Raw genomic sequence first — 25394 nt, 5'->3', positions numbered from 1 at the left:
CATTGTATTCTTCTTTTGGGTAGTTTCCCTGTTCTCTGCCTGTCCCTCTAACCTAGGAACATAAACTCCTCCAGGGTGAGAACTTGATCCTGTGCACCAGTGTCTCCAGCACCTTGAACTGTGCCTGGCACATTGCAGGTGCTTGATAAGTGTTTGTCAAGTGAATGAATGAATAAGTGCCAATGCTAGAGCTTTTGTGATGTGCTGAATGCATTTCAGCAAGTTCTATTATTATCCCCATTTCACAGAGAAGAAACTGAGGCTGAGTCACTCCATCCACTAGGGTCATGGTCCTGGCTTCAGGTGGGTCTGGAATCCTGCCCAGTGATGGCAGGTGGCCTGTCTTATGAGTAGGTTCTGCCTAGTGGAGAGGATGAGGGTGGGGGCTTTGGGCTGTCAGGCCCCGGTGGGAGTAAGTCTCTGGCTGGGGGTCATTGTCTAGGTCCTGGCCACCAATTCTGAGTGGGATGAAGTTCTGGAAACTCCCTGGCCCAGCTCTGCTGGGCATGAGGAACCAGGATGTGGGGCAGGACATGGGCACATAGACAGGAAGCCAGGGACACTGGACACCTTTGTGGTCTGGGCCTCTGTGCCAGCACTTACTTCCTGGATTATGAAATTCTCCTACAGAAAATAACCTTCTTGCTGTTCTGACCCCCCCTCTGGCTGGGTGGCAGGCTGAGGCACAATGAGGACAGGCCTTGGGCACTGAACAGGGGACCTACTGACAGCCCCACAAGCTGATGTTCCCTGAGCACCTGCTGCAGGCTTGGCGCTGCTCTCGCACTTTACTGACATTAACTCATCTAATTCTTCCTACAGGTGGGTATGGGGAACTGAGGCTCAGAGTGAGTAACTTGCCATGACCTCATAGCTAGGGATAGGAGAAGTGAGCTCTGCTGTTTGTCTCCTGTGGTACACCCCTCCTCCCATCCTCTGCCCCAAGCCATCAGAGATTCTTACAGACTCACTGACATGTCGAAGGTCTCTCTTTACCCCTCAGTCACTCTGGAACTAGCATAGGGTGGGTTTGAGGGGCCAGATCTAGGATAAACCTGGACCAGGAATTTCACCTCTAAGCCCATTTCCTCATCAATAAGACAGGGGTCCAGATGGCCTCATGTGGATGGGCTGCTGTGCAGTCCTGAAGGGGTTAGCACCTTGCATCTGCATGTGGAGTCCCAGGGGCCAGGCTGCCCTGTGGAAGGGCCTCAGGCATGCAACTATTTGTCTCCAACTCATAGAGCTGACATGGGAACTAAATGAACATCAGACCATGATACTTAGGTTGGCATGTACTTGGTGCACAGCACATGAGTACTTTTCTCCTTTCAACTTTTCTGTGGTGAATAACATTACTGAATATTTACCCTATTATAAACTGCCACTTTTTAACTTCCTGCATCCTCATAAAGCAGTTCTTCAAAGTGGGACCACTGGACAAGCATCACTTGGGAACTTGCTGAAAGTACAAGCTGGCAGCTCGCCCTGGACCTGCTGAATTATATGCTGCCAGGAGGTTTGGTGATTGGCCCTCCAGGAGACTCTGACATGGCTTAAGTTTGAGAACAACTCACGTCTAACAACCCTGGAAGACTGGAGCTATTCTTATGCCCATTGAACAGCAGTGGAAACTAAATCTGAGAGAGGCTGACCAGTTTCAGTCTATGTGCCTAAGTATCAGAGGTAGAATTTGAACTCAGAGCACCAGGATTAGTCTGTCCTAGGAACCCTTGCACTGGACCCTGATGATGCAAAGCTTGTGTAAGATGCTAGGGAATTCCAGGTCATGTCAATGACTGTGGCTCCAGAAAATGGACAGAACCCCTCCCTCCCACTCCCAGGGCCCCATGGAGACAGCCACAGCCATTTCCAACTCTTTATTGGGGCTCTGTCAGCCCAAATAAATACAATATATTAAACCCAGAGCTGAGGGAATCTGGCACCCCAGGAGGTGCTCTCCACAACCCCAGCTGGACAAAATAAGTTAGCAGGGAGCCTGCCGAAGGCCAGGCCAGCGCCCTGGCTGGGCAGGCGACGGCAGGTGCACTCATACACGCTGGTCTAAAGTGCATCTCGTTTCTGTGGTCCCCGTGTTTGCATGGCCCCTGGCCAGGCCACCGGGATGGGTGGGCAGGAGGTTCCCGGTGCTCACACTGTGCCAGCAGTGGTCACCGAGATTGTGTCCATCTGACCATTTTCGGGGACAACTGTGTGGCCAGACGTCCTCAGGAGAAGCTATCATCAGGCTGTGGCTGGGAGTCGAAGGGAGGGTCTGAGACGGTGATGCCTTGATGCAGCTTCTCCAGTGAAAACTTCATCTGGGAGGAGAGGTGGGCAGGGTGGTGAGTGAGCACTGGAGGGGTGGTGTCACCCCCAATCCTGCAGTTGAGGAACTGGGGAAGGTCTAGAGAGGCCATGTCTCCTGCTCAGGTCACCATACAACACGAGCAGAGCAATACTGTACCTAGTTTAATTTATCACAGACAGTAAATGGAAGGGGCCCACCCAGATGGCCTGGGTTCGAGTCTGGACTCTGCTACTTACTGGGAAGCCTTGGGCAAGCCCCTTACCTGTCCCAGGTGCCTTAGCTGAAAGAAGGGTCAGTAATACCTGCTTCACCAGGTTATTTCAGGGATCTGATGGCATACAGGAGGTGCCCAATGCATGTTATTCTTATTCCCTGCTGTGAAACCTTGGGCAAGTTTGATGGCCTCACACCTCAGCATCCCTATCTGCTACGTTTGGGGGGCAAGAACATCCCCCTCATAGCCTAGCCACAAGAAGCAAAGCAGCTGGTCACTTTGGCACTTGGAACAGCCCAGCTTGATCAGTGTCTGCTATTAGCACTCATTTGAGAAGTCAACACAGTGCCCATAGCAATCTGAGAGGAAAATGAGAATTTAACTCAGGATGAGTAGGCCCTGCCCTCCTTTGCTCTGAGCGATGGGGCCCTGGCTTCAAAACCCCCTACCCTATCCTCCACAGCCCTTCCCAGACTTCGCATCTCTGTCCACACATATGCGGGACGCAGCGGGGCCCCAAGGTGGGCCGCAGCATTAGGGCCCGTAGGGGCCAGACAGTCTTCACCATCACCACGACCTTGGGCTCTGACACCCTCAGGGGGCCAGCCAGTGCCAGGTGCTCCCCAGCTTCCCACAGTCACTCCTCACATTAGGGTAGCTCAGGTGTCTGAAACTTGTGTTGACCCACCACATTTATTGAGCACCTGCTGTATGCCTGGCACTGGGCTTATACTACTAACAGCAAACATACATAAAGTGTTTACTATGGTCTTGGCACTATTCCAATGTGAACTCATTTAAATCTCATAACAGTCTTTGAGGTAATGTCAATTACTACCCCATTTACAGAGGAGGAAGCCAAGGCCCCAAGTCTCTTGCACAAGGTCACACACCAGAATTTGAACATGGCCTGCTGAACAGATGCTGCCCCTGAACTACAGGGGCTGTATGGGGTAACCCCTTCTAAAGGTGAGACCCCAGTAGCCTTTGGAAAACCTCTCCCACACCCTTATGTGATCCACCTTAGTCACCCCAAAGTGGGGAGGGACTCGGACACCAAGTCTTGCTTACCCCTGGCCTCTGTGGCTGGTTGCAGGGGCAGGGCATGTGATGCTAGCAGCCAATGAGAGTAAGTCCTTTCCTTTGGATGTCAGACTAGAGCTGCAGGGACCACCTTGGTCACCCTCGGGGAGAGGATGCCCAGAACTAAGCCAACCCTGGGGGTAGGCAGAGTCAAAAGATGGTTCCAGAGACCAATTCTTACTGTCATTAAGTGGCTGGGCCCAGCCAGGCCTAGTGGGCCACATCTGGACTTTTTTCCCAGGATGGGGGCCAATAAATTCTTTCATTCTGCTGATATTTCTGGCAACCCAGAAGGTGAGGGACTATGAATGGCTTCCTCATCTTATGGAGGAGGAAACCGAGGCCCAGAGGCATGTGCCACATCTTCGGGTTGGAGTGCAGGGTCCCAGAGCCCCAGGGCCATACCTCATCCAGAAGCTCCACCGAGGCCCGCAGGATCTGCCTCCACTTGTGCACCTCAACGCTGTGGAACTGCTTCTGCAGGGCCAGGACCTCCGCCCATTCTGCAGCCGTCTGGGGGAACTTGCTGTGTAGGGTGCAGGGCCTGAGTAGAGCCTTGGCCTCCCCCAATCTGCCCAAGCTCCAGCCCCCTCAGGGTGCCCACTCACTCCTTGGCCAGGGCCAGACTGTGCCAGGACTCAAAGGTGTGGGCCGTCCTCTCCAGGGACCACAGGCGGTAAAAGAGGAGAACATTGAGGGCGATGAGGATGATGAGGCTGAGGGCAGGAATCAGAGGTCAGGAGTCAGGATTGATGCTCCCACAAGTTGGGCACACACACGACCACACCTTGAAGGGACACCACGACTACTGTCTCTTCAGAGGAGGAAGCTAAGACTCAGAGAAGGGGAGAGACATGCAAAGTCAGGGTTCAAACCCAGGCCTGTCTAATGCCCACACCCTTAACTGCCACGCCAAACAAGCTCACTGGGAGAACCAAGGATGTGGAATAGAGAAGGGGCTGCAGCCAGGGGTGAGACATGAGGTGAGGGGAGGTGCAGGGTGCAGGACCCTACCTCGCACAGATCCTGAGGAGGCGGTGAGGGGGAGACAAAGAGATGAGAGCTGCCCAGCCCATGCTACCCACCCCACCCCTCCTAGACCCCAGCTCCCGGCAGAGCATGCCACTCAGCCTCTCACTGGGAAGGAGGCTGGCCCAGAGAGGCTGGATGCATGGCCGATCTGACTCTCACCTCCCACAGTCCGCTGGAAGCATGGATCTCACTTCCATTTCCTCAGTGTCCTGCCTCTCCACACCTCCAGACCTTCATGCATGTGGTTCTCCCTGCCTAACCCTCTGGGGTCTCAGCTCAGGAGTCCTCTGCTTTCCCAGGAAGCCGTCCCTGACTGTCCACTTTTCCCGCCTGGAGGAAGCCTTCACTGACCTCCCAAGGCTTCCCTACCCAGGCCCTGTTCCCTCTGCCTGTGTTTCCCCCATCACTTTGGTCTGGTGCCAGAACTGTCTCCCCCAGAGCTGCTTGTCACTGCTGTGTGCCCAGCATCACCCAGCTTAGGCTTAAACACAGAAAACACGAATGAAGTGTGTAAGTAAAATTGCTTCTTTTGCATACCTCTCCTGGTTCACCTAATTTTGCCTCATTTGGGTACTGATTCCTCCACAAAGCCCTCCCTGGCCCTTGGGTGAGGTCAGGTCTCTCTAACCTCCCAGAGTCCCAGGCATCCCTCTCCCAGCAGGCAGATCTCTCCATGATGAACAGAGCAGTACACTGCACAGAGCTCTGCTGGGCACAGCTCCAACACTGGCTCCTTTAATCCTTTCTCTGAGGGGAGCCCACATTCCCACTTAAGCTGAGGCCCAGTGAGGCCAGGCACTTGCCCAAGGTCACACAGCTGAGATGCAGACACAGGCCTGTCTGACACCGACGCCTGGCCTCCTTACTCACACAATGCTGATGAGCACCAGGGCACTGGGGATGCCTGTCCCGGGGCCCTGGTCCGTGGTCGGTTCTGAGAAACGGGAGCTAAGGGAGCCTGTGGGAGAGCAACTCAGAGTCAGACAGACTCATCCAGCCCACCCCACCTGGGCCCTGCTCCTCTGCCTGCCCTGCCCAGCCCTGACGAACGCACCCGAGGTGTGCATGCCAGCCCGGGCACAGGGGTCGGGGTCTGGGTGCTGGGGCCCATCACCATGACCCCTCCAGCTCAAGGGCCGCTTCCGCCTCCGCAGGCCTGACAGCAATCCCCGGGCGTCCTTCCCGCCTTCCTCTAGGGACAGCTTCTCGGCCTTGGCAAGCTCTCGCTCTGTGGACATGAGAAAGGGCTCTGCAGGTCTGCATCCAGCTAAGCCACGACCCTATCCTGCCCTGGCTGACTCTGTCCCTTACCCAGGTGGTGGAAATAATCCTCAATGCCATTCCACGAGTTCTTCTCAATCAGAGACTTCACAAGGCTCCAGGGCTGCTTCCGGTAGCGGATCTCAGAGGACACTCTAGGGTTGGGGAAATGGGGGGAGAGTCTGACTCCAGCCTTGCTGCCCCACTACCAGGGGGTGCTTTCCTCTCTAGCTCAGAGAGGGCCCTGTGTACCCACAGAGAAAACAAACACATCCCCTCACCCACCGATGGCTTCCCTGTGATCCCTGCTCACCTGAAGTGCCAGCCAGTCAGCCTGTAACTCCCTCTCTGCCCACACCCACTACCTTGGCAAGTCTCCTGTCCGTAAGTGCTGCCTCAGCACTGCCCGTGCACATTGCAGGCTTAACACACACCTCGGTTCTGAACCCCTTCTGTCTTGTTGCTGCATGCAACTCCACATGGGGGTCTTTGGTAGCTTGACACGTCCCCAACTGATCTCCTGATCATCCCCCAAACCTACTTCTCCCATCTTCCCCATCCTGGTCAATGGCAGTTCCACCCACCTAGAGGCTCAGGCCAAACACCTCTGGGTGTTCCTGGCCCCTTAAGGACCAACACTTCTGCTTGCCTACCAGGGTAGCAACCAACATTCAGCAACTGACTTTGGCTGGGGAGCACCGGGGCCCTCCATGGGGTGGGGGGGACACCAAAGCATCAGGTGGAGGCAGCTGCTCACCGAAGACGAGCCTTGTTCCGGGCAAGGCCCAGAATGCAGTAACGGTGGGCAGTGTAGAAGTAGTCCTGGTAAGGGATGCCCTGCGTCAGCACCTCTGAGTCCACCACACAGCCGCCTGCCTGTGGGCCGCGCCGGAACAGTGTCTGCAGGGCAAGGGAGGAGAGAGTCAGGGCTGCCCACCTGGCCGCCCCACCGGGCTGGCCACCCCGCCTGGCTCACCTGAGTCTCCACCACTGAGGCACTCTTGGGACCCAGCGGGTTGCTGATGGGAATGGTGTAGGTCAACACTCGGCGCTGATGGCACTTGCTGTCCCCACTCCAGGGGCTCAAGGTCACGTCTGGGGCAGGGAGAGCAGAATGGGGACACTACTCACCAGCCCTTTGCCTACAGGCTGTAGGAGACTCAGCCTTTTTGTAAGGTTCCAGTTTTCTTGGGCCTTGCCCCAAACCCACTCTTCTTCCATGTGCCCACCTTGGCACCTACCCCATGTTCCTTGGGACACCTAAAACTTAGATGTTGATGATACTCAGAGCTGGAACCTTTGCCCTCCCTATACTTCTCATCCCTCCTACAGCCTGTTTCCCTGTCTGTACCAGTCCTGCCTTCTCCCCTGAGCCTCAGACCTAGGGCCCTATTACCTCCTGAACACCTTTCCCTCCAAGTCCCCTGGACCCCTCATACCTATTGGGCCCCACACTGGCCTCCGCATCTCTTCAGACCTGCTCATCCTCTGGGGCCCTATCTCAGGAGTGGTCCAACTGTCCTCTAGGCCCCCCACCCAAGCCCCAGGCCTGCACACTCCCTCCCCCATCTGACTCTTGAGCTCCTCTGCTGGTCCCATGGTAAACCCTTCCACTTCACCTGCTGCTGTGGCTGCCCCTCTCCACACCTGGCCACAGGGGCCCACCCTCGAGGGATTTCTCACAGTGCCTGCCTCCAGCCTCAGGGGCTATGTAGGTTCCTCACCCCCACCTCCCCCCCTTTCTGGACAAGCCCCTCCTTCAGGCCTTAGTTTCCATTTCACATCCTTCCAGCAGCCATTCCTGATTGGGTCACAGCTACCTCTCTGATACTCAATGTTTATTTGTGTGAGAATCTATTTACCCTCATTCTCACTAGATTCTAGGGTACATCTGTCCTGGTCTCTGCATAGAGTAGTACTAAATGTATGATCGTCACATTTACAAAATATGTACTATTTGGCTACTATTCTAGGCACTTTTCTAGCATCAACCCATTTAGGTTTCCTGAGACCCTGATAAGGCAGGCACTATTACCATACCTCCATTATGCAGAAGGAACTCAGGCAGAGAGAGGCTGGAACCCTGCTAGTAAGAGGCAGAACACTCTGCTCTCATGGATGCTGCCTTTAACCCCCTCACCCTGCCACACCTGACCAGCACAGCAAGCAGTGCCTGCCTATCTCCAGGCTTGTCCTCCCCCATCCTCCCCTGTGTCTGGGGAATCTCAGTCCCCTAACCTGTGAACTTGCACTGCTCCAGGAAGCCCTGCAGGAAAGGTGAGTCTGAGAAGAGCATCTGCTGGAGCCGTTCGGCGCCCACATGGAAGACAGAATTGATGAGGAGACGGCCAGAGAGGTCAGGATGCAGGGCAGCCAGGTCCGCTGGGAGATACAGAAGGGCAGCAAATGAGGCCACCGGCATGCCTCCTTTCTCAAAGTGCTTCCTTGGTTTCCCTCTGGAGACCACCCTACGCCACTCCTGGCCTTGCGGAGTGGACAGGCAGATCTGTCTGCCTAGACCAGAGCGGGCACTGGGCCACAGGGGTGGTTTTTAGGTGGCATGTGCCCTAAGCCCAAACAATCAGAGCCATCATGACTGGTTCCCACTGTGGGCCCAGCCCACTGCATTCCCAGTCACCACAGGCCCGTAGGCCTGTGACTATCAGCCACAGGGATTGGTTCAGGGGCCAGGCAGTCACAGTGGTTGGTTCTGAGGGGTATGTGTGGCCCCAAGCAGCCACAGAGACTGGTTCAGGAGTTGGCTCGTTTTCCACTCAGAGCCAACCCTAGAGCTTTCAGTACAGCCACTGGGAAAGGCATATTTTTTCTCTGCTAGGCTTGTCTGAAGCAGGGCAGGGTCTCTCTCTGCCCCAACAAGAGGAGAAGCTACCTGGGAATGAAGTTGGCACAGAGGAATATAAATGATGATGATGATGATGATGATAATGGAAATTATAATAGCTTATACTTACTAACTGGCCCATGTATTTACATAGATTAATTCATTTAATTCTCTTAAGAACAACCCTATGACATGGATATTATTATTGCTAATCCCGTTTTTCAGATGAGGGAAATGAGGCTCACAGAAAAATGATTCACCCAGGTTACATGGCTAAAAAACCACTGTGGCCAGAATTTGAATCCCAGAGATTTGGCTTCAGAGTTTGTGCTCCTATCTGCCTCGCTCTGCTATCTTTAAAGCAGAGCTAAGACAGATGTCTAACAACACTATTAAATGCCTTACCTGCCCACTCCCTGGGTTTTTTGACCCAGTGAGCCAGCAAACCCCTTGCTTAAGCCAGTCTGAGTAGTTTGTCATGTGCAACTAAAGCAAATGGTTCAGGCCACCTGCTTCACCTTCTTCCCCTGTGGACGAGGAGGAGTGACTCGTGTCTGTCAACAGCTCCTCGCTGGGCAGCAGATCCAAGGGGCCCAGGGAAACAGGTCCTTCAGGTGGAGTGGGCTCTGTGCTCAGCGGTTCAGCCGCTGGAGTCACCGTCTGGCTAGAAGAGGCGTCTGGCTGTCTGTCTATCTGCTCCTCCTTGTCCTCCTCTGCCTGCAGAGAATGACTTAAATCAGCCTTGTCCCATTTCCATCCTTTCCATCCCAGCCTGAGGGCTTCCTGTGTGCCCACATTGGCCATAAGAATTCAAGTCTAAGAAAACCAGTGCTGGGAGGTCACATGTATAAGGAGGGCTTACAGCTGAGCTTCAAGGGGGCCCTAAAGCCACCCAAACAAGGGCTCCTCTTAGCCCCTTGCAGGCCTATCTTGGATGACTGGGCTATAAGCTTTCTTATGCCTGTCCTGTCCATGCCTTGCCTGGGTCCTACCTCGTGCATCCATCCCTCTGTTGCCTCTTCTGTCTGTCACTCTTTCCATCTGTCTGTCTCCCCTTTGCTTGCCTCTCTGGTTCCCTACCTATTCCTGTTTATGTTAACCATCTCCCCAGCTCTTATCCCTCCTCAGTCTTATCCCTCAGTCTTATCCCTCCATCTATCTCCTTTCTTACCCCTCCACTCACCTCTTCTCTGTTCCTTGGCCCTTTCCCTCCCTGGTCTCCCCCAGTCTGTCCCTCTCCCTGACACCACATCTAGCCTTCCTCTGTCTCTTCCCACAGCACCCTCCTCTCTCCTTCTGCTCACCCCATGGTCTGCATCGCTGCTGGCTCGGGAAAGGTTGGGGGTGATGCGGCCACGGCGTGAACCCACTGGGCTTGGCTCCTGGCTGTGGTCAGCTGCCCCTGAGGGGGTGATATCACTCAGGGCAATCACATCTCCCACTTCCTTGGGGCTCCTGCAATGAAAGGGAGGGTGTGGGATCACTGTATTCTTGAAACCCCACACACCCACCGCAGTCCACCTGAAAGTCCAGGAGTTCTTCATGCAGCCCCTTTTGTCTCCCCCAACCCCTCCAGGAACCGGCTATCAACTTTTGACTCACCCCAGGCCGTTCAGCTGCAAGGGGCAGACATAGTCCTCATCCTCACTGGTGAGACCCAGCTCTGAGCCGTAGCACTGATGCACCAGGTGCCAGAGCTCTCGGGGACTCAGCGTCTGGGCAGGCAAGACGCGTTCAGGGTTGGCCTCCACCACACCCAAGCCAGAGTGCTTTCCACCCAGTGCCCACCAGCCTCAGCATTTCCCCCAGTGCCCACACAGGGCAGCATGGTCTCCCATCCCAGATCTTACACCCCATGACAGCCCAGTGGGGAGGAGCCAGTGTGCTCAGGACTTTCCCCTCAGGTTCTCACAATACATAGCTACAGGTTAATGGTTCCAGTTTTACAGAGAATACAAGGTCCAGGGAGAAGTCATGTGCTTGAGGCCACACAAGTGACCAGAGGCAACTCAGGGATTCAAACCTAGCCAGCCTGCAGAACCTCTGCTCCCACCCGCCCCCCTGCTGTCCTGCCCCCACCCATTTCTCTAGTGTTCTCAGGAGCCCTGGTCTTTCAGCTACTCATGGCCTGAAGGGGTGGATGCCAATGATAAACCAGCAATAGTAATAATGATAACTGCAGCAGACATGCACTGAGTTGTTACTATATGCCAGGCATTCTTCTCATCTTTTCACATGAGCTAACTCACTGAGTCTTTAAAACAGTTCTGTAAAGTCAGTGCTAATATCAGCATTTTAAGACAATGACACTGAGGCACAGAGGTGCCCACGTGACAGCACTGAAATGTTACCCCAGGGGCTGTTCTAGCACCCTGGTGCTACCTCTGGACAACCCTGCTTTGTAAGAGGTGACACCGCTGAGCAGCACTTATTCTGAGCTCAAGTCTGGTTGCTATGAAGTCGGGAGAGTCCTGATCTGACCAGTGGGGTTTGGTAACTTAACCAGGTCATGTAGCTCCTCAGTGATGGGGACAGAACTCCTGGCAATCTGGCTCCAGGGCCTACACTCTGAACCCTCCTCTGCACTTGCCCTTGCAGCTTTGATGCTGGGCTGTCTCCTCTCTCTGGCTCCTGCTCCAGCACTCCTGCTCCCTCCTGGCCATAGCTGGAGCTGCCCCTGAGAGGGCAGGACAGAAGCACAGCACTGCTGGAGGAGCGGGTTCTGACCTCCTGAGGTGCTACAGGCTGACAGCAACAAGCCATGCCAACCTGACATCTAACCACACTCCCTCCCTGCCAGTGTAACTCTGATTTGTTTGGGGTGAAAATCTTCTCCAGCCAACTCATCTTCCCTTTGCCAAATACCCAACCTCTTTTGCAGCTGAAGGCAGTCATGTGACTCCATTCTAGCCGAAGAAATACAGAGCAAAATCTAAAGGAAGCTTTTCCTCCCTTAAAAAGGAATTTCCACTTTCTATCCACCCATGTCCCCCTTCATGTTTGGGACACTTACATGAGGACTAGAGCAGCCACCTTGTAACCACAGGACAACAAGCATGTGAACAAAACATCACCATACAGAGGATGAGTGTGGAAAAGTGGACAAGAACTTGGGTCCTTGATCCTTCACACCCACCCTGGACCACCTGCTTCCAGACCTCTCATGACATGAGCATCAGTGTGACACAATGGTTGAGTGGAGTCCAGAACCTGACTGCAGTGGGTCAGAACCCAGCTCTGCCACATACAAGCCCACATGACCAGGGGCCAGTCTAATACTCCGTGCCCCATTGGTGAAATAAAGATAATAACCATACTGCCTCGTGGGTGGTTGTGAAGATGGAACGAGTTCATTCCTGTAATACTCAGATCAATGCCTGGCACTTAGTAGCACCATTAAGTGTTAGCTACTAATACCTTGTGAAATGATTCAGTATCTGTTTGCTTAAACCAGATTGTTTGGTTGGCATTTCAGTTACTTATTGCCAAATGCATCCTATGTAAACCTATGCAACCACAGAGGGCATTCCAAGAGAGCCTGCCGAGGGCTGGCACTCAATGGGCTATTGGACTGTAGCAAGTGAAAGTCTAAAATCCCTGCCTCAAAGACTTCAGTCCAAGACATGATTCAAAATTAGGATTTTGGATTGAAGAAAAGTAGCATAGTGGCAATACTGTAGGCTGTAACAGAGCACCGATACTTATATTTTGTATCCAGTGCAGTGTATGACAGAGGTTCTCAAAGTGTGGTCCAAAGATTTCTGGGGGTCCCCTAGACCCTTTTCAGGCTGCCCACAAGGTCAAAATTATTTTCACAAGCCTAAGTATTACTAGTAGTATAAGGTGTTACTCATCTTTTCACTTTCATTCTCTCATGAGTATACAGTGGTTTTCTAGAGGCTCTATGACATGTGATGCTATAATTTTTCTGGTTGCTAATGCAATGTGTTGTGTATTCTTGTGCTTGAAAATTTCTCAGTTTTAGTTTCTAATACAGTAGATATTGACAGATATAACCATCTTACACAAATGTTCTTTGGAGCCTACAATTATTTTAAGGAGTGTAAAGCGTTTCTGAGACTACAAAGATTGAGAATCGTTGGTATGTCCCATTAATATACTGGACACTTAACTTTACACTGAACTGTACCTAAGACTGGTTCCGCTCATGCTCAGTAACAACACGAGCAGACGCAGGGAGATACAGACCTGTACTCTGTGAGAGGCATGCATGGCCATTTAAGTGTACATTAGTTAAAACTAAATTAAATTAAATTAAAAATGCAGATCCCCAATCACACTAGCTACTTTTTAAGAGTTCAAGGGGCACACGTGGATAGTGGCTACTCTACTGGCCAGTGCAGATAGAGGACACTTCCATCGCAGCAGAAAGCTCGACTGTGCAGTGCTTGTATGCATAATAAATACCACATTACTAGCTCAGAGCAGATTTTGCTGCCACATATAAAAAATGTTACGGTGAATAAGAGGCTGTGCATACACATTTCTAGTGGGCAGCCTCTGTCACTAGAGTCCACAGTGATCCCTCGTGGGGCCCATGGGGTATGCTGCCGATATGTTGATGCAGATGCCCATGGAGAGGAGCTGGGCGGTCCTCCAGTTCTGGCACCCCTGGCTCCATGGTCTCCCCTGGCCCACCCACAAAGTCCCCTGTCCAGGCCTCCTCCAGGCCCACCTTTTCAAGCAGCGCGTTCTGCCAGAGGCGGAATAGGAGCAGGAAGCAGCGGTCCCGGGCTCCAAAGGAGGTGAAGAAATGCTGCAGGAGAGAGATGGGGTGTGGGGGAGACACGAAAGGGTGGAGGGGCAGGTCCATCCCCATCCAGCTCCATCCTGATCTCCATCCTGAGGTATATCCATTCATTCATCCCTTCTTTCTTTCTACAGAATGTTTATCCTGTGCCCAATCTGGCACTGGACACTGGAGTCACCGTGTTGGGGAGATGGTCCCTAGCTCTGTACCCAGAGCTCACGGGCTAAGGCAGGCTCATCTCCAGATGGGGTCAGTCCAAAGGGACTGGGCTGGGAGGGGGGAAGCCCAGGGCAATTTCCCAGTCTCCTTTGCCCATAAGGTGGTCAACTGATCTTCTTTTGGCCAGTAAAACACAAAGGAATTCTGCTGTGAAGTGTCGTGTGCATGTGCACACAGCCACATTTCTTTCTCCCGTCCCGTCTGGGCCACTGATGGGAGGCAGCCATCTTGGGACCACGAGTCAACATCACAGGGACAGAATGGAGTGTCAGGGAAGGCTTCCAAGGACAGAAGACATCTGAGTTGTAGATACGTAGGAGGGAAGAATTTTACTATTAATCCTATCTCAGAGCAGTTGTGTGAGGGGACAGACTGCAGGGACTGTGACAGCAGGAGGCTGGTGTGGAGATCCAGGTCAGAGATGATGGAAACCTGGGCCAGGGTGGGGGCAGGGAGAACAAAGAGAAAGCCACAGACTGAGAGCAGATCAGAGTGCAGAAAAAACAGGGTTTTGGTGGGGGAAGAAGGGAGGAGTTGGCTAAGATCAGTGACCACATGGCCTTGTCAGCAGGTCCTCTCACTCACCTTCTCACTCTCTGTGCAGATCTGGATGGCGTTGGGGATCAGCTTGGCTGTCTTTTCCTTCTTCAGGCACGTCACTTCCTTCAGCTGGATGGAAATCTAAGAAGGACAGGCGGGTCAGGAGGGGCCGGAGCCCTGCCAGGGCCCCTTCTCATCCCTGCATGGGCTCACTGTTGTCTCCCAGCGGAAGATGTTGCTGTAGAAGCAGATCCAGTTCTCGGAGAGATAGAGGCGGCCCTGGAGGAGGATCTCACGCTGCAAGGCACAGGAGTAATCTGAGGCGGCCAGGAGAGAGACAGGCAGACACCCGAGTCACATGGCTGGCCTACCCAGCACCCAGGTGGGGAGGTTCAGGAGGGCAGAGATGGGAACTCAGGGCTGGGTGGGCATATCAGGACTGACCCACGATGAGGCGTTCAGCTTCAGGGAGTTTGCTGAACAGTTTCCGGAAGTCCTCATTCCGCTGTTTGTACGTGGGGCTCAGCATCTAAGGGAAGTGTGGGAGGTGTGAATCCAGGTGAGGTTCACCCCTAATTGTGCCCCACTGTGCTCTCAGAAGCCCCTCAGTCTTTTCTGCCCCAGACAGGCTCTCTGATGCTTCAAGTCTAGCTCATTCTGGCTTCCACTGCCAGTAACACAAGAGTAAACATGATGAGAGTTCCCATTTACTGATTTCTACATAAGCCAGGTCCTATGTTACATACCCAACAGCATCATTGACTCTTAGTGAAAGTTCCCTTCAGCCTCGTAAAGTGGGAACTGTTTCTCAAGGAGAGAGGTCCAGAGAGGTTAAGCAACTCACTCAAGGTCACACGACACAAAAGTAGCAACAAAGATATGACCCAAGGTCTGCTGACCCAGCCCCACTTCACTGCTGTCCCCTCCCTCCAACCCCTCTAGCAAGCCCCTGCCCAATACTTACACTGTACCAGCTCTGCATCTTCTGCAAGAGAAAGGAATGGAATCAGAACAAGACTTCAGATCCCTGGCCTTCTACCACTCTCCCCAAATGGCCAGGGCCTGCACCAACCTTGCTGTTGCGGATGAAGTTCCGGCTGCCCAGGCTCTGGGTGCTGGGTGTCCCGGGCACCCCACCCTTCTCTGAGGAGCTATCTGACCCCTTCTCCACCATGGTGCCTGGTTCTGGCTCAGGTGGGGGTCGGCTTGGGGGCAAGAGCTGCAGCCGCTTACGGAGAGATGGTGAGCTGCTTGGCGTGCTCCGGCCAGAGTGGGGGGTGGTACTGGAGGAAGGGGGGAAAGAAAGGGTTATGGGATAAAACAAACCAGGGGGTGCAGACAGGCCTATTTTGGGAGGCCTGTGCATCAGCCTGCTGATCCTTATCCATCCATTCTACTCCACTTCCTAGCAGCATGGTCCAGAGCAGGTTCCCTAACTCTGTTCCTTGGTTACTATATCTGTGACCCAAGGATCAGTAATACATGTCCTCATCCAGTTGTCTGGAGGTAAATGAACAATAAATGCACAGTGCTGCTAATACAGCCTGGAATACAGTGAGCTCTCAATATACCTGCTATATTCTGAATTAACTTATTAGTCATTTATACAATTAAAAACTTACTGAGCAGCCCCTTTCTACTCGGTTGCTTGAGCTAAAAACCTAAGCATCTTATTTTCTTTCTTGCGCTTCCTTATTTCTAATCTGTTGGTAAAGTCCAACCCAGATCACCTCCAAAATCTATTTTCATTATTTCTATTAGCCCCACTTCCCCGCTCCATCCAGTGACCTGGCCCAGCCTCCATCCTCAGCCTCCTGAACACCGGTCACCCCCAACAGTCTGCTCCTCACACAAAGCCAGAGGGGCCTATGAACCAGAGTCCAGTCAGGTCAGGACCCTTCTGGTTGAGTCCTCACCAGGCTGCACCTCAATTTGGCTAAAAGCAAAGTCCTTACCTTGGCACCCAAGGCCCTAATGTGATCCCTATCACTCCCTCCATTCCAGCCTCCTTTTGCCCCTAAAGCCCACCAAGTGCATTTCTGTGTCAAGGCTGCTGCACTTCCATTCCCTGTGCCTGAATGTCCTTCTAAAGCCTCAGCATAAGCAGCTGTCTTATTCCACTCAAATGCGTTTCGCATGGTGGCCCAGCTGCAAGTAGCCCCCAGCTCCACTCACACCATCTCGACTCATCCTGATCACTTACTGGGCTTGGTCATTGTCTGCTCTACACTGTAAATTTCAGGAGGTCCTGGTTGCCACTGTGTCCCCAGCACCCAAAACTATATCCGGCACAGAGTGAACTCTGATTACACACCGGTGACTCCATGAATAATCCATGTGCTGCCTAGAGTGGGGAGCAGCAGAGACCACCAGATGTGGTTCCTGCCTTGGGGAATTAGCCTGCTGCTGGGAGGCAGCCCCAGTACAAGTAGAATGCTCAGAGGACCAAATATACATACTCTTATAGGGCTATGGGGTCAGTTTGGGGGCATTTGAAAGGACACTCATTGTTGACTTTGTATCAGGACCCACTATCGTGGCACATTCTGCATATGAGGAACTGTACTGATCCTCACACAACACTGTGCATCCGATACTCTTATCACTTCCTTTGCAGAAGAAACTGAGGCCCAAAGTGGCACACCACTTGTCCACAGTTTAATTCAGAGCAGGATTCCAACATAGGGAATTCAATCTCCCCTGGGGAGGAGGTGGGAGCTCCTCAAACAGTTGAGGCTCCTCATACTTCTCCCTCCTGCCTCCAAGCTTTAGCACGAGCTCTTCCCTTTGTACAGACTGTCCTTCCTCTTCTTTGCCTAGCAAATTCTTACCCATCCTTCAGGACTCTTGCTCCACACCTCCTCCCTCCTGGACACTGCCCCCACTTCTGTGGGTCCCCCCAGCTCCCATTCCAGTTCTAACCACTCTGCCTATACTTCCCTCAATCTAGCCCTGACTACTCCATGCTGTCGCTGTTTGATGACATCTCCACAGATCTGTAAGCTCCCTGTTGTCTTCGTCACTGTTCTGTCCCTAGTATTGCTCAGGACAGGAACCAGGGCAGGCATTCATGTTGTGCTTGTGAAATGAAATTTGTGGAAATAAATAAATAAAATAGATGTGACCTAGGCCACCACCATACCTCCTAGACTATCAAAGCCACCTTCTCTTAATGCCCTTCCTCCCAGATGTCTGCAGGCCTCTGCTCAATGAACACATCTCCAAAACATCTTCCTTCAGCTCTTTAAAATACACTCCTCACATCCTGATACGCCTTCCTCTCCATCTCTCCCCTCAGCACTTCCCTGACCCAACCTTCTGTATTTGTCCTTCTTTTTTTCTTTTTAAAAGATTGATTTATTTATTTTCAGAGAGGTGGGGGAGAAAGAGATGGAAAGAAACATCAATGGGTGGTTGCCTCATGTGTGCCCCCAAGTGGGGACCTGATCTGCAACCCAGGAATGTGTTCTGACTGGGATTCAAACTGGTGACCCTTTGGTTCACAGGCCAGCATTCAATCCACTGAGCTACGCCAGCTAGGGCTGTCCTTGTTTCTTATTCTCCCACATAGGAGGTGCACCCCAGGGGGGAAAGAGGTTTACTTCCCAGCTGCATGCTCCTTGGCCATCTGCTCTTTTGGGCAGAATAAATAAATAACCCTCCACTCCCCCCATTCAGAACTCAGACTCAACCAGGTGTGTGCCTTGCCCAGTCCTCTGAGAGATGAGGCTGTGGCAAGTCTCAGTTTGGTCACTTCCCTATGTGACCTTGGGCTAGAGTTTGAACCTTCCGTTGCAGGTTTCTCTTGAATATAACAGTATCTACCTTGCCTAATAGTGCCCCTCTTCAGGCAAGTAGCAACTTGGAATAAAATCTGGCATGCCTCAGCTTTTTAGGGCAGAAGGTCACATGTAATTTCCTTTGCCTTCTTTTGGCTGCCTGCGTGTAAAAAAAGAAAAAAAGTATCTACCTCACAGGGCTTTCTGGAAGAGGACATATATACAATCAGCCCACCACATGGAAGGCACTCTGGTTTGATCATCCAGGGCTGTCAGAGTACATGGCCCTGCCAGTGCCTCAGCACACCTGTGTCTAAGTTGCTCCACTGACCTCGACAGGTATGGCAAGACACCTCAACCTGGTGTGGGGAGCCCAAACTGACCCCAAACTGCAGTCGTTCACTCTCTAACTACACACTGGCCACCTGCCACACGCCAGGCACTAGACACACGAAAGTGAGAGAACTAGGTACAATCCCTGCCCGCAGGACCTGATGCTGTTTGGAGAACAGACAATCAATAAGAGAACATGTAAACGAGGGTGATAATCTCACTGACACTAGTCACATGACCAGCAGCAGCAATACCTGGCAGTTTTAAGAAACACTGATTCTGGCATCCACTGCAGACCTCCTGAATCAAAGACAGGGTGGGGCCCCAGAGAAAGTTGGAGGACCATGGTGATAAAGGAGGGCTAGGTGGACGGGCGGGGTTGGGTGTAGGGCACACTTGAGCTGAGCTCTGAGGTTAAAATACAGATCTAGCAAAGGGAGGGGAAAGACAGGTTTAGCAGCAGGAACAAGGAATTCAGGGACAGGGCTGAGACTGGCAGGTCTGAAGAGTGAGGTGGCCAGTGGGGCTGGGAAAGGAGGACAGGAGGGCACAGGTCCACCCACAGGTACTGTGGGCTCTGGTCAGCTGTGGATGGGGCTGAAAGAGAGGTGACCACACTCCTCACCTGCCTCATCTTCTCCCCTCTGAACTGCAGACCCCTCCTTAACCTGTCTTAGTCTCCTGTAGCCACAGGTCAGGGGAAGGCATCAAAGGACAGGTCTAACACATACAGACAGAGCAGGGCAGGGCCCACGTCCCCAGATCTTGCTCCTTTGCAGGAGGAACAGGAAGTGCTCAAGGGCAGACACAGCCAACCAGGCAGAATGCAGCAGAGAGAAGGGAGGAGCCCCAAGTGTCTATAGGACCGTTATGGGGGTGGGGACTTGGCAGAGAATGGGGTTTTTGCCACTGCAGATATCTCACCTCCAGCTTCCTGGGCCTAAAAGGCCCAGAGCTCCCTCTGCTCAGAGCAGACCAGATGCACACACAGGTATGCATTAAAGCAAAACTTGACAGCCAGTGTCACAGGCAAACTATAGTTCCCCACAGTTGCAAGAAGTCTTCCCTACACTCCCACCCCCAGCAGTAGCACCACAAGTATGTTACAGTCACAAACAGCCGCAAGTCCCAGCATAATTACATACACACCCTCAGCATTACAAGTATGCTACAGGCACAAAGTCCCAAAAGTTAAATGCACTCACACACCCAGCTGCAGAGGGTCAGAGGAACACAGAAAACCACAAAAAGACCCTGATATATTACATTCACACATAGCTACAAGAACATCTCAGAGAAGAGTTGAAAGGAAACACTCCCAGTTATAGAGAATCACACAGTCAAAGAATAGTCACAGAGGACCCCAACTAACACATGCACAACCTAGGGAGATTAAGTCACAGAGTCAGCTCAGCTCCTATGATGCTCACCATCTGGCGGAGAAGAGAAAGCAAAGGCCTGCTCTAACATGGCAGGGGATGGAGGTGTCAGCAGCTGTTGCTGACAGAACCCTCACAATCAGAATAATGCAGCCCCTGGGGTTGTGACCACATCCTAACAACATAGCGGCCAGGGAGGTTCTTTATAAACTATAACAGGGGAAGAATTAAGTTATGATTATTGCTCCAGAGAGTCAAGGGTACTCCTAAGGTCTCAAGAGGGAGGGGCTGAGACCCACTAAGAGCCACAGGGGGTCTCTTTCTCTTGCTCTTCACACAAAGCCCCAGCGGGTCAGCTGAACACATGGAAGCCCAGGCACATACATGTAACAATGTTACCAAGGGACACACACAGGGACTTTCACACAAAGATGGAATCTGAAGGAAATTACAAGCACAACCCCAGAGGGTCTCAGTCATACAGCTCTGGCCCCAGACACACAACATCACACTTGGACACACAGGTAACTGACATTTGCACACAGAGCTAACAGGTTCAGAGGTAAATTATAGGCACATTCAGAGGCAAATGGTTGTAGCACCAAGCACAGAGGCTCAGACACATATGGTCACACATTACAATCACAACTGGACACAGGCAATGTACGGTGATACTTGGAGCCACAGATGGAGCCAGATATAAACTACACACATAGAGCCAGGGAGGATCACAGCTTTTGCACCCTGGAAACCTAAACATATGCATGCACGCTCCGAGTCCCAATCTGACAACGGAGGTTTGATGGGGTGGCATACACCACACACATACAACTGCAAAAGGTCGTAGCCACACGAGCTGAGCCCAGACACACACTACAGAGTCATAATCAGATACACGAAGGGAACTTACAGAATACATGGAACTCTAGGTAAATTACACACACACACAGCCAAAGAGGATCACAGCGGCCTGCAGACTAGGAAAACTGACACGCACACACAGGCTTCCAAGACATCTACAATTCATAATTGGAAACACCGGGCCAGACAGGGTGCAGAAGGACCCCAGAGGGGTCAGGCACGCGGTCGGTCGGTCGGCCACAGGGAAGCCCCCAACCCCCAGTAACCCTGGCGGAGACTCAAGACAGAGGAGGACTGTGGGAGCAGGCTCAGGCCCGGCGGGGCTGCTCCTGGGCCTGCCCCAGGGTCCCAGGCCTATGAGCCCGCCCTGCCTCCAGCCCAGGCCCAAAGAACCGGGTCAGCTTCGCCCCCATACCCCCGCCTCCGAAGCAGGGGCGGCCAGGCCGGGGCCCTCCCCACAGGCGCGCTTCCCGCGAAATCGGCTCCGGACCCCAACGAAAGCCCCTCTAACCTGGCGCATCGCGCCTTGGCAGCGACCAGCCAGGCCAGAGCCTCCCAGCCATCAGCCTTCAGTGCCCGGGTGCACCCTAGGACGCCAAGCCCCATCCCCACCCCGGTGGGCCCCAGTGCCTTGGGTTCCCGGACCTCGACTCCGGCAGGGGCCCCTGGCGCGCACGGTCGACCCCGTCTCCTCCCGCCCCGTCCTTACTCGAACATGGATGCTGCGGCGGGAGCGCCCAGCCGCAGGGCAGGGCTGGGACCGGCTGAGCGGGGCTGGGCCGAGCTAGACGTCCCAGCAGGACTCCCGCCCCGCCGTCTGAGGCCGCCGCCCCGCCGACCCAGCCGCCGGCACAAAAGGCCTAAGCAGCCCGAGGCCCCGCCGGCGTCACGCTCCCCGTTCCCGCTCCCGCCCCTGCGCGTCACAGCCCCCCCGCCCGCGAGGGAGGAGGGGCAGGGACTGGCCCAGGCGGGGGGCGGGGCCTAGATACTGGAGGCGGAGGCCCACGCTGAGCCGGCCAGAGAGGGAGAGGCAGGAGGGTGCTAGTCCAGGCCTCGCAGGGACCGTGGGACCGAAAGAGGCCCCGAGGGAGAAGTAGAGACAGAAGGACTCGGGGCCCGCAGGGGGAAGAAGACCAAGACCGAGACATCGTGGGAGGCGCCTGGGACACCGGAGAAACAGGGATAGAGGAAGAGAAAGAGACGGAGGCCAGGAGTCTACGGAGAGACTGACAGAGAAACCGAGGCCGACTTGATTAAATCAGAACGCTGCCGTGGCAGCTGCCTCGGCACGGGCTGCCACCCTCTCCCCTGGTGCCTGGGAAAGGGGTCCTCAGCTCCAATGACGCGCCTGGCCGGGAGCTCCCCTCCCTCCAGGGCGGAATCTAAGACGTGGGGCGGAGCTGGGGGTGGATGGAGTTTCTGGGAAACCGAGGTGTTGGGGCGGCTTGGAGTGGGTAAGGAGGGGCATCACGGCTGCTGGAAGGGTTGTCCCAGGTGGTCAGCCAGGGCGAGTTAGAATTCAGCATCTCTGGTGCTTATCTACGCTGTGACCTTGAGCAAGTCAGCCCATTACTTCAGTGGTAAGGGCTTTCCCACGGAACGGCGTGGGGAAGGGCAGCAGCAGCACGTTCACAGACAGAAGCCCGTTTCAAAAGATGGGAATGAGTGGCCCAAGTCACCCAGCCAGCAGGCTGCAGAGTTTAACGCAACCCTGCTCTGAGGCCACAACCTATGGCCATCTCTGCGGCAGCTGCCGGCTCTGTTGGCTCTGGACTCCTTTGCCCTAGAACACAGAATGTAAGGCCCACGTCAAAGCTTCTGGCCAGAAGCACCTGCACACAGAGATTCGCTCCCTATCCCTCTGCAGGATAGGTTATTCCTTCCTCTTGAAAAAAAACTTCATCCCCACCCTCTTCCCAGCCTCCAAGCAGTAGGACTCCTCCATATTGGTGGACGGCAGGCCCCAAACTTAAGTCTTTTTTGACCCGTCTTTCTGTCGCACCTACACAACCTATCCACAATCTAAACTCTTCGACCCCTCCACTGCCCACCCTGACCCAGCCTCAGTCCTCTCCCTCCTGGAGCATCACAGCTACCTCCTCCCTGTCGGCTACTCTGGTTCAAGTGCCCATAGTCCTCTCCCCACAGGCAGCCAGAGGGAGTCAGGTCTCTGAGCCCTTCTGTGGCTCCACCTCATTCATTCCCAGCCAAAAGCAAAGCCCTCACCTTGATGCCCAAGACATCATTTTGACTTCACTTCTGTCTCCCCTCTGCTCACTCCCTCCAGCCCCCTAGCCTCCCTGCATTCTCCTCCAATTCACAGGTACATTCCTGCCGTGGGGCCTTTGCACTTGCTGTTTCCTCTGCTTGGAGCTTGGAAGCTCTTCCCTCAGTTCTTCCCTTGACTGCCTCTCACCATCAGATCTCAAGTAGACCCTCCCTCCACCATCTCCCTCCCTCTCACTACTCTCCTTGCCTGTTTCTTGTTTTGAAATACTTTAATATTTTAAATTAGGGAATGTTTATTTCAAACAAGAAAATATGTAATAGTCATCTATGTTCCCACCACCCATATAACTGATGTGGACATTTTCCCATTTTTGCTTCAGATCCTTTCTTGGGTGTTTGTTTGTTTGTTTTAAGAAATAAATGATTACAGTTACAGCCAAAGGCTGAGATCCTACCCCTGTTCTCTCTGCCTCGGCCTCCCAAAGTACATACTGCCCTGAAGTTGATGTGTGTTTTTCCTGTGCACTTTCCCATCCTTTTTGTAGGGAAGCATCCACCAACAATATAACATGTATTATTGTTCAATATCTTAAAATGATACACAGTTAGACTCCTATATCATTTTACAACATGCTTTCTCCATCATCGTTTTCTGAGATTTCTCCACATTGACACACAGAGCTCTACTTCATAAACTTTTAACTCTTTTCATGTGTTCATTGTTGGAAGAAACCTCAGTGGATATTTCTTTTTGGGGCCAGTGTAGTTCTTTTCCTCTTTTCCTCTTTTCCCCTGTAGCCTGGAACCTCCCAGTTCCTGTTTCCTTGTCCCAGGAACAGAGTTTCTTTGCAGTTTTGGTTAAACTTTTTTTTTTTTTGCCTGTGAGCTACAACAGGAAATACCTTTTATATTGGCTTCCAGTACATACTTAGAAATATATGTAATGTCACAAAAGCTTCAGGAAACCACACTTATTCACTATTCACTATACCTCATATGCTATGTATTTTCAATTCTATCCTTGTTCTGTTTGGGAAAAAGTGCTGATTGCAATGCACTACATTGGCTTCATGGCTCTTAAAAGGGTCATGACCCACAGTTTGCAAAACATTGGATAGATTGAAGGGGGTGTCTATCTCCAGTCTGAGTAGGCAGGTAGTGCTTAGCTAAACTCAGATTTGCTTGTCCCAATGCGTACTCCCACTTGCCTGTTTTTGTTTGTGCATCTATTTTACAACTTCCAGTCAGGCTAAGGCCACATTCTAACTAAACTTCAGCCCTCTCCTGGACAGTGACAACCACAGGATGCCCACCTTTGAGCATGAGTCCCTAGAAAGAGAAAACCCCTTTCCTGTGCCAACACCTGGGTCTCACCTGTCCTGGAGCAGACTATCCATGTCTGAGGTCCTTAGCAGCTGTAGGTGCTGGGGCCTTGGGGTGCAGTGAGGTGACTCCCCATCACTTGATGGTGTTATCTGAATGGAGGGCACTTCCAGGAGCCTCCAGGGCTCATCATCCTGTGGCTGCTGGCTCTGCCACTCAGCTGGGGAGACAACTGAGTCCTGGGAACCACCCCGGGTCAGCGGGGGCACCCCAGACAGCAGGGGCAAGAACTCAGCCATGAGGAGGGCTCTGCCTGCTTGGTTGGGGGCCTTGGACAGCAGATGTGGTTCTCTGTGGGAGAAAAAAGAGAGGTGAAGGGGAGAGCTCCTGCCCAAGCTCTGCCCCTCCCCAAAAGGGAGATGAGCTAGGTGCAGAGCACAGTATGAGGGTCAGAGAGGTTTGGATGGAGTTTCCACCTCTGCGGGTATCCTCCCCTCACCACCCCGAGCCTCAGTTTCCTCTTCTGGAAACTGAAGGTCCTTATGCTGACATCCTAGGGTGGCTGAGCAGTGTCAGAGAACTGTGACACATGGAGGGCCCAGAACACAGCAAGTGGTCACTGAATATTCATGAAACCTGTTTAGGGCCAGGGTTTATTTTTCTGAGTATTCACCAAGGCCAAGTCCTGGGTTTTCTACAAACGTTCCACCCAGCTCCCTTCCATACACAAGGCCACGAAGGAGCCAGGCCCGAGGGGCTCCAGCGGCTGAGGCCTGGTAACGGCTGATCAGGAGAGTCAGAATCCAGGATTTCCCTTCCCTGTTTGCTCAGCAATTATCCTTCCCAAGACAAACAACAGGAGGGTGGCTGGGCTAGGCTGTGGCCTCCTCAGATGGGATGAAGCCAGGCTGGTTTCTGCAATTGCAGCTGTGATGTTGGAGGCCACCTGGGCCTGGGGAGATCAGATCAGTGTCTGTCTGTCCTTGCAGCAGGGGCTTCTTGGCACCAAGCTGCCAGGGGATAGGGAAATAGGACCTGTGGAACTCAGAGAGGATTTCCCCCAGTTCAGGGAAGACTCTGACTCTTACAGGCCAGGCCTGGACCCCAGGGTCCTTTCCAAACACCCCAATCCTCCTACCTTATGGCTTCTACCTCCTTCTGTCCTCACAGCATTTGGACTTCCAGGGTAAAGGCAAGAGAACAGGCCCTCCCTTCCCC

At 53.1% G+C, this 25394-nt stretch overlaps 1 protein-coding gene and 1 non-coding gene across 8 annotated transcripts; one reads left to right on the top strand and one right to left on the bottom strand.

Moving 5' to 3' along the window:
- Positions 1-1865: 1865 nt before the first annotated feature.
- Positions 1866-25394, bottom strand: GRAMD1A (GRAM domain containing 1A). Of its 7 annotated transcripts, none has more exons than XM_045846755.1 (21): positions 25315-25394; positions 24228-24527; positions 15345-15555; positions 15237-15257; positions 14717-14801; positions 14486-14589; positions 14318-14413; positions 13439-13519; positions 10345-10457; positions 10047-10197; positions 9252-9459; positions 8139-8282; positions 6877-6995; positions 6658-6800; positions 5952-6055; positions 5695-5868; positions 5511-5598; positions 4623-4634; positions 4217-4324; positions 4014-4134; positions 1866-2321 (listed from the first exon to the last, which is right to left on the bottom strand). In XM_045846755.1, exons 2-21 carry the CDS (start codon positions 24473-24475, stop codon positions 2229-2231), a joined length of 2424 nt encoding a protein of 807 aa, XP_045702711.1. In that variant the 5' UTR covers positions 24476-24527; positions 25315-25394; the 3' UTR covers positions 1866-2228. The 7 variants fall into 7 exon arrangements, with proteins under 7 accessions (XP_045702711.1, XP_045702712.1, XP_045702713.1 ...); XM_045846756.1 differs by having other exon boundaries at positions 9261-9459; XM_045846757.1 differs by lacking the exon at positions 4623-4634.
- LOC123823921 lies at positions 18082-18219 on the top strand. The gene has a single exon (XR_006786618.1). It is a non-coding gene; the product is annotated as a small nucleolar RNA SNORA67 (small nucleolar RNA).

Source organism: Phyllostomus hastatus, unplaced genomic scaffold (assembly GCF_019186645.2).
Source record: "Phyllostomus hastatus isolate PE091 unplaced genomic scaffold, TTU_PhHast_1.1 phas_contig_5, whole genome shotgun sequence".
Taxonomy (NCBI): domain Eukaryota; kingdom Metazoa; phylum Chordata; class Mammalia; order Chiroptera; family Phyllostomidae; genus Phyllostomus; species Phyllostomus hastatus.
This window is presented reverse-complemented; position numbering and strand designations above follow the sequence as displayed.

Bases quoted from the DNA above. Each gene is read 5' to 3' on its own strand.
- GRAMD1A (XM_045846755.1), bottom strand. From the start codon at position 24,475: ATGGCTGAGTTCTTGCCCCTGCTGTCTGGGGTGCCCCCGCTGACCCGG. The intron at 9,460-10,046 runs GTGAGCAGAAGG...CATTCTCTGCAG, and splicing joins GCAGCGATGCAGACCATGGG to GCAGAGGAGGACAAGGAGGA. The intron at 2,322-4,013 runs GTATGGCCCTGG...CTCTCCTCCCAG, and splicing joins CGGTGGAGCTTCTGGATGAG to ATGAAGTTTTCACTGGAGAA.